Source organism: Nothobranchius furzeri, chromosome 1, assembly GCF_043380555.1.
Source record: "Nothobranchius furzeri strain GRZ-AD chromosome 1, NfurGRZ-RIMD1, whole genome shotgun sequence".
Lineage (NCBI taxonomy): Eukaryota > Metazoa > Chordata > Actinopteri > Cyprinodontiformes > Nothobranchiidae > Nothobranchius > Nothobranchius furzeri.
The window spans coordinates 90,350,264-90,367,980 of record NC_091741.1 but is presented as its reverse complement, the minus strand read 5'-3'; the positions used below and the strand labels follow the sequence as shown (position 1 = coordinate 90,367,980).

General features: G+C 40.8%; 1 protein-coding gene across 2 annotated transcripts in view; it reads right to left on the bottom strand.

Moving 5' to 3' along the window:
• pcdh11 (protocadherin 11) overlaps positions 1–17,342 on the bottom strand; it is a 199,194-nt gene extending 181,852 nt beyond the window's left edge. The window contains exons 1-3 of one of the 2 annotated variants that reach the window (XM_015946579.3): positions 16,570–17,342; positions 11,113–11,697; positions 2,046–4,553 (exon numbers count right to left, since the gene is read on the bottom strand). In XM_015946579.3, the coding sequence (XP_015802065.1) occupies positions 2,046–4,553; positions 11,113–11,652 (3,048 nt within the window). In that variant the 5' untranslated portion in view covers positions 11,653–11,697; positions 16,570–17,342. The remainder of the gene's footprint in view (positions 1–2,045; positions 4,554–11,112; positions 11,698–16,569) is intronic. The other variant, XM_015946585.3, reaches the window with a different exon arrangement.
• Positions 17,343–17,717: the final 375 nt, after the last annotated feature.

Sequence of the window (17,717 nt, the reverse complement as noted above, 5' to 3'; positions counted from 1 at the left end):
AATGTTTGCTAATCAAATATTCATAGATTTTTAAATTATCTGCATAAAAATGCTCCACTCTGATCAGCACCATAACTGAGAATCAATTTAAATCTGCGATGCATTAAATTCACAAGGGATAATAACTCAGAATTGTCGAACATAATTGGAATATTTCTGCATCTTTTCTGGAAGTTGTTACGTGAAAAAGGGGAAAAGCATGCTGACAACTTGACAGTGTGTCGTATAAACACATTATGGATTAAATCTTCAACACCAGGGGCATGTAGCAGGCTTATGTATGATGTACCATGGCAGGGCAAAGCTCTTAACTAGAGTTTCAAATAAAAGGTGGATGAGGGGGATGACTGCAAGCTCTGTGTGGGTGTCTTCATAAATTAGGCTAAGTACGATACTTTACAGGATCAACAGTCATTTAATGCAGCTATGCTATGAGGAATGCTTGCTACGCGTCACACAGAAGGATAATGTGAGGGAAATAAGGCGTGATACAACCAGACATGTAGAAAACAATGAGCAATATAAGGCTGAAGGCACACACAAAGGAGATCACCTTCTGAATAAATAAAATTTTAAATATGTTATTGATGCAATATCGTGAAATTGACCCAGAAATGGATGAGTGGCAGTTACGACAATTATGCTCAAAACTCGAACAGAAACCAAAGCCCATACAACCAAACAACAAACACAGCTTCAAAAAGCTTAAAAAAAAGAAAACTCCTAATGAAACAGGTTAAAAGGAAATTGCTACGATGGGAGGATGTTTGAGACGGAGCTAAAGCTACGGCAAGGTCTGTGTCGCTATGAGTAAATGACCCTCCTGTGCTCACACTAGTCAGCCCTGTTTAATTCAGCTGTGCAGATGACGGCAGGTCAAACACATAATCACGTATTAGAGATACAACAATAAGCATTATTCTGAGTTAGACACTCACTAAAAAGCGTCAAAGTGGGAAAGATCTTTTCAGAGATCAGCTAATTTAAAAAAACTGCAAGAGTGTGTATCTACATATGCCATTTATAACAATAATTGGGGTCATTAAAGGAGAACATTTATGGGCTTAGTGCAGAGTTGGCCTGGCAGGCTTTTTTTATGGACTATTGCTCCCTTGGTGTTTAACTATATTGGTCTCAAGGCTCTGCATCACCTTGATCCTCGTGACCCCCTCCCTTGTCCCGAGCAGCACTCAGTCTTCCAAACAGCGCTGTGCTTGGGCTGTCAGGACTGAGTAAGGCCACCTCTACTCACATCTGATTTACATTTATTTTCCTTGCCAGCTTTTATTTATTGGGGCACTTCACGTTTGGCACATATCTTTTAGGGAATCAGAAGCGCTGTGCTGTGCCTTAGTATTCAAATTAGCTTCACTTTTACAAAGCCTCAGTGGCACATTCAAGACACTGTTTTAAGGAAAGAAGCCAAAAAAAATAGAGTGAGGTTATTTGTCAAATCACTCTAGTACACCAATAGCCTTTTTGTGTTTGTACTTGTGTTGCACACTTTCTGGCTTAATGACTACCTGATGAAATGAGCAGCCTTTGAATCTTTTTACATGCGTTATTAAACAAATCTGCCAGAAATACACAGCTCCATTTCCTCTTGACCTTAAAACCTTAAATTCATCAGTGGAGAGTTCAATCACTGTCCCCCATCATACAGCCCTCTAAATCAAGCTGCTGCCACCAACTAATCACCGCCAAGGTAAAAAATGTCTGGGCGCCATCATCTCTCTTATTACTGAAGCTAGTGAATTCAAAATTAACCTTAGAATGCATTTTGGCAGTACACTTGTGGCTGGAGGATGAAAATTGGAATTAACAGTACAGTGGAAGGTCTGGACTAATAATTGTGATTAATTATGTGCCATTCCCATGTTTAAGTGCAAGTGACATTTATGTAGACATGGTCATGGTTTATGTGTAGTTCCCCTGGCTTCATGCTTCCACCCTCCCTCTTTTACATCAACCTACCAAGGAACAGCAATGGGAGTGTGAGAGTGGGAACTAGTGTGGATGGGTTTAAAAAGGAAGTCATGAATTACCTGCCGGGTGGTGATTTGCCCCGCAGTCTTGAATCCCCCCTGACAGCCGCACTCTGAGACACTGTATGGGTCGGAGCTAGTCGAGGAACACTTGGAGAGTGAGTCACAGCCCACCACAAACGTGTTGTCCAAGGGGAGCTCCTGGATCACGTGGTGTTTCTTAGGTGCCACTGGAGTTTCTGGTTTGATCTGAAATGTAGGCTGAGGGGATGCCGATTTGTAATGCTTGGCTAAATCTGGGCTGTCAGGTTTGAAGGTCGTGGGTGTGGTTGCCCAATTGTACTTTCCCATGGTTTGCTCCTCCAGTTCCACAGGAAGATCCAGTGTGCCATTAACATGCTCATGTGTGGGGTCTTCAGGCTTTGATTCATCTATAGTCACAAAGTTCAAGAGAAGGCTTTTGGGGGATCGCTTCTTCCTTTTCTTCTTCTTCTTGATCTGACGGTTCTCTTGATTGGGTGACACCCACTCTCCACTCTGTTTCCCCTTTTGTACCACCTTATGTCTTGGTGTCTGCCGGCAGCGCACCAAGGCAGTAACAAAAATCACCAAGATGACAGTCATGGTTCCTGCTATGATAGCAATGACGACAATTACATATCCATTAGCCTGAGGCGTTACCTCATTGTCCCCTACATTACGATCCAACGGCGTTTCCATGCTTTTCAGCAGCTGCTCTTGGATAAAGGTTGCATTTGATACAGAGTCATTCACAAACAGGTGAACTAGAGTGATAGCGTGTAATGACTCAGGCTGGCCTAAATCTTTGACCTTGACTACCAGCCTATGCAGTCCTTGATCAGCTAATACTATTTTCTCCTGCAGTGTTATGTTACCCGTTGTTTTGTCGATGGAAAAGAGACCTCGAGGAGACACCCTAGATGTGATGATGATGCTGCTGATGATACTGTAATGCAGCTCAGCATTCATACCTGTGTCATTGTCAATGGCAAACACTCGAGTGACCACAGAACCAGGCGTGGTGGTAGGCCGCACTAAGTCATATGAATAATTGGAGGAAGGCATGACAAACACAGGACGATTGTCATTCACATCGACTACGTTAATAGTGACCTTGGCATAAGAAGTGCTGGGGGGCTGCCCTCCATCAACCGCTTTAACCATAAATGTGTAGGAGCTTTGCTGCTCTCTGTCAAAAGTGATATTTGGTTTGATCACACCAGTATGTGGGTCAATGATAAAATTGTCTTTCCCATTCAAAATGGACAGGGTTATAACAGAATTATCTCCTGCATCTGCATCAGTCACTGTGATTAAGCCAACCGTTCCATACAGAGGCAAGTTCTCAGGCACGTAGAAGTTGTACTCAGGGTGTGTGAAAGCTGGGCTGTTGTCATTAAGGTCCTGGACAATTAGCCTAACGGTGACATTGCTCTGTAGGGGTGCAGAGCCATTGTCTCTTGCTATGACAGTGAAAGAGTACCTCTCCTGCTTCTCTCTGTCCAGGTGCTTCCCAACAGAGAGAATCCCTGTCTGTCTGTCTACATTAAACCCATCAGGTGCATCAGGGCCAAGAGTATAAATGAGCTCAGCATTGTATCCGCTATCTGCATCTGTGGCACTGATTTTTATTAACTGTGTAGAGGGGTCGTTGTTCTCTGGTATGGAAAGCTGAATTTCAGGCTGGGGGAAGATGGGTGCATTGTCATTCTCATCCTTGATTTTAATTAAGACCATAGCTGAGGTGTTCAAAGGTGGCGTCCCTCTGTCCGAGGCCACTATCTTAATAGCATATTCCCGGGTTGTCTCATAGTCCAGAGGGGCAGCTGTTTCTAGTAGGAACTGATCATTAAAGACCGGCTTTAACCGGAAAGGAACGTCATGGTCAGTGTAGCAAGCCACTTTGCCATACAGATCTGCATCCTTGTCAGTAACAGTAATAAGGGCTATTTTGGTGTTGAGGGGTGCATTCTCCGACAGCAAAACAGTTCCGTTAACCAGGTTGATAATGTAGCGAGTGTCAATAGATGGAACATTGTCATTAACATCTGTGACATTAACAATCACCGTAGCTCTGGATGGGGTTGAGCTGCCATCACTGGCGAGGACAATGAGTTTATGAACAGGAGTGACCTCCCTGTCCAACGGTTGCTTCACAGTGATCAGCCCAGTAGAGCTGTTAATGGTGAAGTGACGTTTGGTTGAGGAGGAGACCTGGTTGCTGAAAGCGAAGTGGATTTGTGCATTGGAGCCCAAGTCTGCATCTGTAGCATGAAGCTGTGCAACCGACGTCCCCATAGGAGCGTTCTCTGGTACAGAGACCTCCAACTCACTCTCCTTGAAGATTGGACGATTGTCGTTGACATCGGAGATGGTGACCTGGAGAATGGCAGTGCTGGATTTGGGGGGGCTGCCACCATCCTCAACCTTGATCTTCATTACAAAGGTGTCTTTTTGCTCCCGATCAAGGTTCTGCTGAACAATGAGTTGAGGCCACTTGTCACCTTCGGGGGTTTCAATGATGTCTAAGCCAAACTCATTGACACTCTGTAAAGACAAGACATCTTTGGTTATTTTGTGCTTACGACTAAAGCTGACAATTAGAATAGCACAACATAGTTTTGTTTCAGTGTAAAAAAAATCATGTTTTTTTTTTTTTTTTAGGAATTTATTTTTATTAACTTGAGGCAACCTTTTTAAAAAACAAAAGCACTAAAGTAAGAAAATCCCGTTTTTCGGGACAGTATTACAGTGTCTTGACATGTTTTTATCACAAAACATCCTGTTTCTTGTATTAAACAGCTTAATTTCCTACCCTCTTTAACCATTTTGATAACAAAAGCAGGAGTAAAGTTTAACAGATGCTTTTTGTACTTTACTCCTGTCAGTTGGATACATGTGCAAACACACTAATCCACAGCAATTTCATATTTTGATTCTTTTTAAACATACCTAATAAATTCAATCAAGGGAAACCATTTAAAAAGTAATTAATCTCTTTGAAAACTGACCAAGCCTTTTAACAAATTGCATCTCTCCATTTCCCACGTAACTACAGGTTGAAGGGATTCATTTACTTCTTCTATTTCTCATCAGATTTCTCTTATCTTCACTAAAATGAGGTTTCGCTTTATCCTCCTATCTCATGTCATGTTAGAATAGAGCAGGCAACCTTGCACCATTTCAGAATCATTATCAGAGAGAAAAAGAAGGAAAATGGAGACACACCAATAGGCTTGTATTTAGCTACTGTACAAGACTGGATCACCTTGAATTAAAAGAAGTGGAAGAGAAAAATCCAACATATTGGAAAGGGCTTTTTGCTCAAGAAGATTCAAATCGACTCAAAGTAAAGCTGGAAGCAAATGAAGTGAAATGCACCAGTAATCCACACGAGAAACCAGAAGACCTGGCAGTAGTTGTTAAGACTAAATGCCTTCGTAATGTTTACAATAAATTGTGTAAGGTGGAGATCCACACATCAGTGGAGGGAGGAGAGGGATGAAGCAAGACTGAGACAGAGAAAAAGGGACAGAAAAAGATGAGAAAAGCAGAGCAGGGGGAGGGAATAAGAAGAAGATCAACCCTATGAATGAGCTGCATGCACATTATGAAACAAAGGAGCCCTTTGAAGCTCTCTCAGTCAGAAGCAGTTTCATGGTAAAACAAGAAAAAGCATCCTCTTTAAAGAGATAAGCTTCATGCTGCACATAATGTTGGAAGAGATTACTCTGTCTAGGCACAGCTATCAAATGAGATTAAGATATGTACATTCTCGTTATTCAAGGGGGGACCATTTTAGCCAAATTGCAAGCACAAGAGTGTGCAGCATATTTCAAAATGTAGAGCTGTCCCTGTGCCAAGGCGATGTTGTAGCCGGCGCAAGAACGTCCAGCTGCAGCATGTAAATTATTGTGTACTCTGAAAAATTGCATGCAGAGGGAGTGTTGTCAACACGTTAGTGATTGACAGAACTACTTAAAACAGCCAAGACTGCGGCAATGATCTTTCAGGCCTTATTTGGGAATCCTTCTGGCGAGCCAGAGTCATATACGGATAAACAGACGTGGCATATAGAATGTAGAGAAATTGCCATTTGGCTTAACTCTGCTGAATATTTATACACACAGAAAAATGATTTCTCTCATGACTGAGAAGTGCAGGACAACATTCTGGGCGCAGTATTGTTATCAACTCTTCCATCCAAACAGAGCTCTTCAATCCTCAGCTGTTTGACTAGTTCATTGATTCTGCACAGTGGCTCAGTATCTGTGCAGTGATATTTGGCAAAGCCTGATAATAGTAGGATGTTGAGTTAGCAAGTGTCAAAGGGAATGTTGCACAGTGATTTATGAGCTAGCAGTTCCACTGCTTTTGTCTTGGTTTCAGACAATTTTACAACTGACAAGACAGCGCTCATCGCATTTCAATAAGTTGGAGAAAGCTTTCTCTGCGGGTGTGCATTCCACTGAATGCAGAATTAGTCTGGTGGGTTGCGATAAGATCTGGGGCAGGCTAAGAAAAGGCCAAATACTAGCATGAATCACTCGCTGGAATCCTTAAGGCTGAGCAGGAAGGACAAAGCTCTCTAAATGGCTAAGTGTGAACATTACACCCTACTTTTCCAGCACATAAATACTGTGAATGTGCATGACTTTTTGAACTTGTTTGAGTTGCTTTTTAATTCCACGTTGCAAAGCTAAAGGCTTGAGAGAGAGCTACGCAGAGACGATGCATTGCTCATTTTAATGAGAACCAGCTAATTTCTATTAAAGTGATTGAGGGACACTGACAGAAGCACAGATGGCTGATAGTGAAGAAAGGGAGACTCTGAACCCTCTTTTTTGCAACCAGTGTCCCAAAATCATGACTGGCTGCATCCGTCTCAGAGACCAAGATTCAGTGAGGTTTCTAATCACAGAGATGCTTGCACACATGAAAAAAAGGTGATATTTCATCACGAGTTTAGCATCTTTATTTTTGCTGATGAAAACCTACGTTCCTCCGATTTTCACTATTCCATCCGTCTGTCTTTCTTTCTCTCCAGCCCTCACCTCTTTTGCCGTTAGCCATGAAGCACGTGTATAATTAGAACAAAAGAAACTGAGAATCGTCTCACTTCATCATCCCCAAGGATAACGCGTCAACACGGGATACTAATGAAAACCTGACTACACTTAACATTGAGCTCTCTGCTCACGCGTCACATAAATGTTCACATATAGTTAGGAAGCAATGAATTAATCAAATCCTTCTTTTGCTACCTGAGATGAAAGCTTGAATATAATTATCATCTTTGAATCCTGTTGGGTGGAAAATTGATCAGATTCATGCTTTAGAGTTCCTACAGAAACTAGTGAACGCAGTAAAATCTTAAAGCGAAATTTTAAGTAGACATGTAATCCAGGTTAATTGCCCTGTGAAATAACTTAGGGGGAAATTGGGATCTGAATATTAGCATCACTGGTTTGCAATTGTTGGCGACTAGTTGGTGACAGGAGTCTTATTGGGTTGGTTATTCCAACTCGCAAGACTTTATATAAGTGGCCGGGTCACATGGGTGTGTGACTATTTTAAGAGAAAAAAATTCATGGAAAGATATTTAAACCTCTGAAATGCAAGAGCAAGGTGTTGTGACTCATGTACAGATATGAAAAACTCTTGGAAGTTTTGGAGAAATTTTGCAGCTCCCTTGCAAACTTCAATTTCAAGTTTTCGCCAGCGTTTGGCCGACAACCTTATGGCTTCACAGAATGTTACGTTAAAACTGTTTAAACAATCTTTTAAAACAAAATGTAAATGTAAACAAGCTCGTAGTTAACAGATTATTCTCTAATTGCTCTTCGTCCTGTTTGGAGGAAACTCTTCGACTAGACTAGCTCACTCTGTCCTTGATTATTACTGTGGATAGTTTCTCAGGAACTCAGGTGATGTAACACACTGCTGCAGTGATGGCAGATTATGACTGCCAACCACGAAGCATTGTGAGGTAACACGGTGAAGGGCAAACAACTTTTTGCCCATCCTTAACTTTGAAAAAAAAAAACCACAAAGTTGCACAAAAGTTCTTGTTTCTTTTTCTGACAACAGGTAAGGTGGAGAGGCACAACCCTGAATATGCTGCACCTTGGTAGCAAATTTAGAGCTGGGTCCTGAATAACACAGGAAAACCAGACAAACTATCACTTCTGAGTCAAATCTCTCAGGACCATACAGAGATAGACCACGGGTGGCTTACCAGCCAAGAGTTATTCTAGGAAATGCTTGCACAGTCCTTCCCCACTAAACCGCTACACTACACACTACACCTCTGAAATAAACGATACCAAAGGCTGAAAATGTCTTTGCCTCCTTTAATGCCGCTCCCTGTGTTTCACTCGTATAGAGCCTGGGATATGAGGAAATTAATCTCAGGTACAATGAGAACATAATGAGAAGGACCGAGTCGGGGACGCAAAGCCGCAGATGCTGTAAAATGAATGAGTAGGCACAGGCTTTAGAGAGCTATATATTGTGAAAAGGGCAAAGAAAATAATTGCAGATGATCATTATAATGAGCTGAACATTTGGTTGGTGATTTTCCAGGCATGAACAATTCAGGACATAGCGCTGGAGAGGTCTTGGCAGAGCGGAGATACTTTGAAGAAAAAAAGAAAAAAAAAAGCTAAATGCCACTTGGTAGGCAAAGCAGATATGGGTAGCCATCGGTCTGTTCGTCCCAGCGCTGTGTTGACTCCATCTGAGACCACAAGACAGACTTATCAATTCTGCAATGCACTGTGCTGTCAAATACAGCGACCTTTCTGTGTGTATAATGTTCAAGGGTCTCTCTGGAGCATGCTAGCACATCCCTCTTTAATTAAGTGGAATTGGTATGTGCTTGTGTCTTCTTTAATACAAAAAAGAATACTTTAACTGAGTGTAAATGAGTGAAGAGTTCATCACATGATCTGAATTTACAGCTAAATCTGTTAGCTAACAAGTAATATTGCTCTAGATTTTACAAGAACATCAATTAGACCGATTTGAAAAAAAAAACGTTTTTATAGACCTGCACCTATTAGCATAACACAACTCACCCCGTTTCACTTGCTTTAATACACTAGTAGTTTTAGTCCATATAACTTGCAGGAAATTGGATATGCAGAGCTGTTTATGCTGCGTCTGCACTCTTCTCTGCATATTCTCTGACACACCTGGTAAAAACTCACATGTTTTTCTTCTCTCCTAACAACATCAAGCATGTGAAATTCTACATATTTCAGAGGCATTACTCAGAAAGTAAAGGGGGTTTACTTTAAATATAAACCCTATGGTGATTTATTGAATGGATAAACAAAACAGAGCGACATGCCTGCAGCCAAACTAATACAGAATCATAACACATAATAATCACATAAAACTGCAAAAGCCCCAACAAATTATAAAAGGTAAACCAATCAGACGTGAGGATGTGTAGCACACTGTAGGGGAAGTCTTATCAGAAGCACGTTTGCTTTATTTGTTCCATTGTTTGAAAAGCACCTCACATTTATACATTAAATAATTATTACTTTTGTACCTATTACTCTGATAAACTGCAATTTATTTCCCTGAAAGTTAGTATAAACTATACCGGTTAAAAGGGAGTTTTCCTCTCAACCGTTGCTGCATGCTTATTGGGGATTGCTGTAAAGACTCTGACACAACAAGTCAGTGACTTGATACAATCTGCTGGGCTCCTTAGATTAGATTGACAAAATTAACTGAACTCAATTGGAATGTTTTACTTTCTCAAGCTCCTTGAAATGTGATTTAGCACTATTTAAATGAACTGAACTGATTTGAACTTTGTAAAACTACAAAAAAACAATATTTTCCCCAAATTGGACCCAAGCAGATTTTTGTTCCATTATAACATTAAAAGTTTGATATTTTATGTAATTTACTACCATTGGAAAAGCAAATGCAGCTGATTATGAAAACCTGGAAGACCAAGAGTGTAGCAGAAGGAAGCAGAGGTGCAACAAGAGTCAAATGCCTTCAACTGACCAGGTTTGTTAACTTTTATAAATGGTACTTGAGAATCAAAAAGTGTCACAAGTGTTCATTTTCAGAGACCAACTTTCATGAATAACTGTCTAAAAAAAGTCATTAGCGAGATTTTAACTCAGAGGACCGATGTTTTGTTTAACAGAAAAAAACAAGAACTAGAACTACAACAGTTTAGCTAGTAATTTGTTTTTGTTTTTACAAGATATAAACTGCAATTTAGAGGAAGAATTGGATTTTGGGCAACATGTGGGTGGTATTATGATTTGGGTCTGTGTTGTTGCATCTGAACCAGCACAGTTTACCATCATTAGCCAGACACTAAGACAGAATGCTACTGAAAGATTACATAGTTTTGTACAAAAGAAACATAAGATAACAAAAGAAAAACTAAGATAGATAAAATCACACGTTGATGGGAGTAACGATAAATTATAATGATAGTAAAAGACCTGCTGCTTCTGGTTGAATGTTACAAATGCCATGACGGGCCGCTTCCTGCTAGTTGGGTGCAGCCAAGAACCAAATGTAATAATGTCATCTCAAACAGCTCCAACCTCCTACATTTCATAATGGTTCATTTTTACATTTTTTAATGCACTATCTTCAGTTTCACGTTAAATTATTTTAGCAGAAACATTCAAAAAGAAAATTTCTGTAGGATTTGACCTCTGCATGCACCAGAACGGCTATATTTTGCTGAAGGAGGTGAGTTTTACAGCTGTATAAATCATATAATTCTATAAACCTAACCATGTAAAATGTGCGTGAACTACAAAGACTTTGGTCATTGGAGCTTTTGAAATACAACAGCATCACATGTTGGTGTTGTCTGCACTCAGAATAGCTGTTAGCTAGTTAGAGGCTTCTAGAACGTGAACTCTATTTCACTAAACAAAGGCCACCCAACATTAAAAGAGAAGTTAATGAGATGTAAACCGCTACACAGGGAAAAAATCTTGAATGCTTTCTACAGAAACAGAAAAATTCCTGGTTTTACACATGAATCAAACAGAGCTGATCTACATGATCTTTGTTTAATTTTTTTAAATTTACATAAATGATGAGTCCTCACCTTGACCAGTTCGTAGTGCTGGATCCCATTGATCCCAACATCAGGGTCAAACGCCGACGGCACTGGGTATCGGGTGTTGATGGCTGTGTTCTCTGGAATGGAGATGTTTATGACAGTGGATTGGAAAAGGGGCGCGTTGTCATTCACATCCTCGATCAGGAAACGGATCTTGACCAATCTGAATATCTCATCAGGCAGCACCGCCACCTCGATCTCATAGTAGCAGCGTTTCTCAGTGAAGACTCCTGAGCACAGCTTCTCCCGGTCAATTCGATGATTTGTGGTAAATATCTCCCCCGTGTTGGCCTCCACCCTCACCAAAGGCACATCGCCGGTTTTGTACACGGGCTTGAACTGCAGCGGCGAGGAAAGCCGGATGTTGGGGTCGAGGTGGAAGTCGAGGTCCTTGCGCAGATTCCCAATGCGGACATTCTCCGGCTGCTCCTCCTTCACGATGTAGTCCCTCTCCTGGGCCTTGCATAGTAAGACCAAACAGGTGAGCGAGATCACCAGCACATGTGCCTGACTTGGCAAGTTCATGCTCAAAGCAAGACGGGAGCTTCACGTCTACTGCAGCAATTCTCTCTGGAGAAAAGAAGAAGGAAAGGAAAAGAGAGGACAGAAAAGACAACGTCAATAAAAGAAATGGTGTGCTCTGCTGCAATTAGGGCTATTTTCTCAAAGAGAGTTTTCAACATGACCTCTTTATTCTCATTGCTTATACTCCAACAACCTTCCCAAGTCTTTAGGAGCAAATAATGGCGATTTTCCACAATTAACCTTTGCTGGAATCGACTGAGCAAGGACACAAGTAAAGGTTACCAGTTCACACATTCTGTCAGTCCATTTCATTGTTGTTTTAAATCATTATTCACAAGTGAGAAAGCTGTTGCTTTAAAAGCTTTTACATAAACCACCAGGTCTGGGTAAGGAAAAGAAGAGACAGTATGCCAAACACGAATTTCCGTCTGAATCAGTGAAAACGAAGTGGTAGAATCTTTATAAAGTACACCTCGCATCCAGATTTCAGCTCATTTGGAGGAAGCAGAACTAAGCCTTAAGCGTCGGTGCTTTCACGCAAGGATACACATAAACACTTGCACTTGTGCTGCTTGACAGAAGCTATTAATGGAGAGCCTCATTTGTTCTGAATGTAAACAACTGAGCTCTCAAACATTTCATGTAGGCCCATGTGAGTAAGCAAGCACAGTGAGATAAGAGCGCTGCTTGGAGAAATGGTGATGGAAGGAGACCGGAACACGATTGTTCACGGTGAAAGACACCATCAGTCAAATAAGTGGCATTTAATTATTACTTCACTGAATCCCAATAAAGTTTTTTCCACATCAAACAGAAACCATCGTGTTAGTTTGGAATGATAAAGACCCTAAATGCTGTGCAGAAACCTTGTCAGGTGCTCCAAATCATCTGATGCTCGTGTAATACAAAATCTTTGACAGTCTGATGTGTGTAGAAACTCGCCAAAGGGCAGGAACCCAAACTGCCAAAACCCAAGTAGGTCATTGGAATATGATGAAGGCGTCATGCTCGGGAAGCCCTTCCCTGCCAGTAGATGCAAGAACAAAATATTGACTGCTTTCCACCAGTTAATTAGTAGGTTACCAGGGAGTTACACTGTGTGGTTTTCTAGCTGACATTTTGACTTATTCATTCATTCAACCCATTATCAAGCATGTTTAACAAATGTATTCCATCATTTCCATCACAATCACCCAGGTCAATTCCGGTTTGTCCACACAGGTTTTAATAAGCTTCTGGCAGCTGAAATCTGATGCAGCTATAAACATATATTTGTGCTCTTTAACAGAAAACCAGCACATCACAGCCACCATAATACTAGCGCCAACATATTCCCTTCTCATCAAAATACCGCCTGCTTATCTGCAGTCTGCCACAATATATGTACCGGCTAATTTCATTACCTGTCCCTCACTGTGTGTTTGAGTCTGACTGTTTATTACCTGCACATGACTTTCTTCAAGATATTGGTTTGTATTCATAATGCGGCTGCCTTGAAATCAAACATTCATTTCTTTGAGAGAATGGCAAAGGCTGCGTGACAGTCCTCACACAAACACATTCCAGATGGTGCTTTAAGCATGCACATACCTGTTGTCAAGAGAAGCTCTTTGAGCATCATATTTCCTTTTTAATAAAACTCCCCACCCCCCTCTCCTAACATGAGTCAATCTCCTAAAATGGTGCGACTACCTAAACCGAACAACGGGGGGCCGTCTAAATTGACAAGGCACAAGTGCTCATTGCCACCGAAGCTCTCGTCTGGCTGACAAAAATGAAGGGATTGATTAAAGATGATTTTGAATCTCTAACAACGGTGGGAAAAAAAGCATCCATGAAACATGTAAAGACAAACTTCACACATCTAATAAAGCGGTCACACGAGACTCATTACAGAACAGTTGGGCTGAAAAACCATGGCCGGCATTGATCAGTAAAGGGATTTTTCTGTTTTTAGTTAGTGTTTTTTTTAATTCTGCACATCCAGCAGAGGCTTTGCTGTTCTGTCAAATTACCAGTGAGATATATCCTATTAGTAAAAGTGACAAACTTTAGTTAGAAACGCAGCTCTTTTGAGCAGCAGTGGGATGATGGCCACACAGTCCGAGGCCGGGCTCACATAATGAAGTTTAAATTACATCTGAACAGAATGTGATTTGGTGAAGAGAAAAGTCTGAATAGATCAAAGGATGATCTAGATTTCCTCTCTCTAGTAAGTGATGATAATGCACTGCCAGAATATGGGGTTCAGTTTTTTTCCCACATCAAGCAGTGGTGTATAATTATAAAGCTCCACTGGTACGGCTATGCTTCTTAGATTGTGTCTAGATAACAAGTACATGTTGCTTTTGAACATCCCATGGTCCAAACACCTTACTTCCTGCTTTGTTTAGTTGTTTTGTTTATTCTCTGGAAAGAATTTTCCTTTTTTTCACCGCCATCATTTCCCAACATTTACACTTTTTTTTCACTTGTCACAATTCTTTACAACCCTGTCCACGAGGGATAAACTATGTGAGAGGAGAAATTGTGCTGCAGGGATTAAAAAAAAAAGTAAGAGAGAGGGAGATTCTAGGTGTCCGTCAGAGTGTCTCCATTGCTTACATTTCACTAGTCTCTTCAAATGCTATTCTGAGTCCCAGGCAGCAGGTTGGATCCAGAAGGCAAACTCAAACTTCCCTCTTGGGAGACGGAGCGGAGAGGAGCTGACCAGCCCCGGATCCTTTTACACAACGGCGTGATGGACTGGTCTTCCTGGTGTTTGTGCCCGTAGAAGGTGGCAGCGAAACAGGAGATGCAACGCAACTGTCACTCCCTACCTTCACCTCAACGGTGACCTTATCGGAAACTTTCAGTGTGGCCACTCTGAAGCTGAGTCCCAGGAGGGTTGGAGTCCTTTGAGCTGTCAATGGCAAGTTTATTTTTTTTTCTTGTTGCATCTATTAATACTATTGGTGAAAGTTTTTCTCAAATGTGTCATTTTTTTAACAGCCTTTTTCTGTTTTGCCTTTAGGATAAACCACATCCAACCATCTTTTCCAGTCCAGAGTCAAAAAAATTATCGCGGAAGTATTTAAAGTAGTTTATCTTCAGTTCTATAACCACAGCCATGATGTGATGCCCATATTTCTAACAGATAACCACAAACAACACTTTTAATACAGATTACCCTTAGTGGTAATACTTTTTGGTTGAATAGCCTTGTATTTTTTCCTCAACTTATTTAGCATCATGATTTTTAGATGAGTTTAGATCATGAAGAGCTGCACTTGTTGGCAATTAAACAGTCGCTGAGTAATATTTCTTGCCCTTCTCTATTACCAAAATGGCATGCTAATTCCCAGTGTTTTAATTGTGAACCTGAAGAGGGCAGTCCACACATGCTAAAACCAATCAAACACTAAATAAAATTACACTCGTTACTTATTTTTCTTAGAAAATGTACATTTCCATTATATTACAATGAGTATAAATGCCAAAGAAATAACTCACAGTTAAAAGGCAATCTGAAACAATAAACCACAATTAGAACAAGGATGTCTATTTCTGATTTATTGATTTTAGAGGAACAACAACACTGAATCCTTGAGAATATTAGTGCTTTATACTTAAATACTAGATGGGCTCTGAAATCAGTTTAAAAGACAAGTTCAGTGGGGTTAGTTAAATTAATCCAATTGCCTCTTAATGGAAAGGACTCGTGATTATCAGAATACACCCAACTGAAATGGGATAAACATTCAGTGTATAGCGCATTAGTGAGATGTTCCTCCCTTTGTAAAAGAACACCAGTGAAGAGAAATACCCAGTAAGGTGAGAACTAACATCACATTGAAAAGATAACAGTTTGGACTCCTTGAGAGGATCTGAGAGAACATGGGTACTCCAGGAACCACACACACACGCACACACACAAAAAACTCAAAGAAAAGACTTCTGACGTCAGAAAGCAATCAAATGATTAAAATAATCAAATCATGATTTTTCAAGAACTTGTGTTTTTTAAACCCAACTAGTTGAATTTTAGGTTTATTTCATCAGACAAAACAAATAAGAATTCTGCTTCTACTACGTCCTACTTTTTAGTCACACATTTTTAGTCAGGCACGACATTTGGTTCCCCTTTGGGAAGTTCAAATCAGTGTTCTGCTTCTGAAGCAAATTATAGGTTCAGATCAAAGAGCTTTGTAAGTAAGTGATCATGCACAGCAAATAGTTAAAGAACTGCAGCGACCAACTGTGGCTTATGTTTGCAGGTCAGATGGGAATATTATTTCACTATATATATATATATATATATATATATATATATATATATATATATATATATATATATATATATATATATGTATATATATGTATATATATGTATATATATATAATTATATATTATTATTATTATTGTTATACAATTTTTTTTATATATATTTGCTGAGGTGGCTGACTCGTGAACCACTCAGGCAGGGGCGCGCTGGTGCCGCTGTTTCCGCGCACCCACGCATCGAGCTTTGCGGCCAAGATGCTGAGAATCGGGGCTGAAAGTACCCGAACGCACTTTAGGACCCGTCCATCTCACAATCAGGACTAAATAACGTCCGAAGTTAGGTTCATCTATGCAACGCACCTACACAATGCGGTAACTTGGATTGTGTCCGACGTGAAGTCCATTTAAATTCGGTTTCTCATCTGCGAATGATTTCCGAGCCTCAGAAAAACAGATTCATCCAACTAGCTTTCACATTATTAGCCCCAGTGCAACCAGTTCGTATGAAACGATGCAGGGCATTAATTTAATTTCATGCCGACCACATAATCCATGCGTCTCCAAAATGCGCCCAGAACCGTGCATGGCCATAGAACGCTGAAGCAACACATTTTCATCCCATTAGTCAAGTCTAATAAAAAAAGAACTCTCACCTTCTCAGCTCAAAATGATGAAACAATCAGCCGTGAGTGCCGTCGCGAGGAGACATCTGATTTACCAAAAAAGAAGTGCCATGAATTAAGCTGAAGTGGAGGAGAAGGGGTCCTCATCAGCATCGGCCGTGGAAATGTGGAGGAAAAAAGGTGTTATCCGCTACAAAAACTTATCCATGCGCTAAAAACGTGCTCCTTGTGCGTAAAAGAATGAAGCTCAGCGATCAACTTTGTTCTTTCTCTCGCTAAAGAATCAAAAAAAGGAGACTGTAATTCCTCTTCGGATGTCTTGGACTCACAATCCAACACTCGGAGATAGATGCGCAGCGATCCAGGGTTGTTTTGCACCAACTTTAATGTTATTTTTTAAATCCCTAACCTGATTTGCTATGGAGAAATTATCAATTTCCCCGATGGAACACGTGCGTAAAACGCCTTTTTTTACGTTATTAAAAGTTTAATCCAGCAAAGAAATGCGCACGAGGGAAAAAAAAGGAGGAAAAAATGCTGTTAATGAACACATGAAAGCTTGAACCCAATTTATTTAGCACTCACTTGTTTCGACTAATTTAAGGTAGCGCGCGCCCCTCGGAAAACTGTTAAATGAGGGATGCGGAGAGCGCATCTCCTCCCCCCAGTGGAGTTGGATCAAAGTGCGCCTCTGTGCAGCATCACTTACAGGAGCCGGGATAGGCGGTTCACCGTATCTGTCTGCTAAGCTGTAGATGTCTCAGTAGTATTGTATGAACTCGGCTCCTCCAACACTGCCCACCTCTCTCCCTCTCGCTCTCCCCTCCACTGACATCATGCTTGAAGGAGGAGCCAGGCGCAGATTTAAGAGCCCCGCTCCGCTTAAAGCCGCACTGCGTTGGAGAGATGCTCCATGCACGGACATGTACAGTGCACGTCGGGGTGGATGAGCACCAGAGACGCCTCGGCTGGTTGCAGCAGAGCCATAGAAACAGTCCAGAAATCTCCCTGAGAGCAAAATGGGGGCACTGTTCTCTTTTGTATTGAGCTTGCTGCAACTTCTTATATGACAATCGTTACAAACATTTATCAAGGCACTCCTGATCATCATGCATCAGAGACAAGTTTAATAGCAGAAAATTGTATATTTTTGATATAAAAACAGAAATAAAAAATCT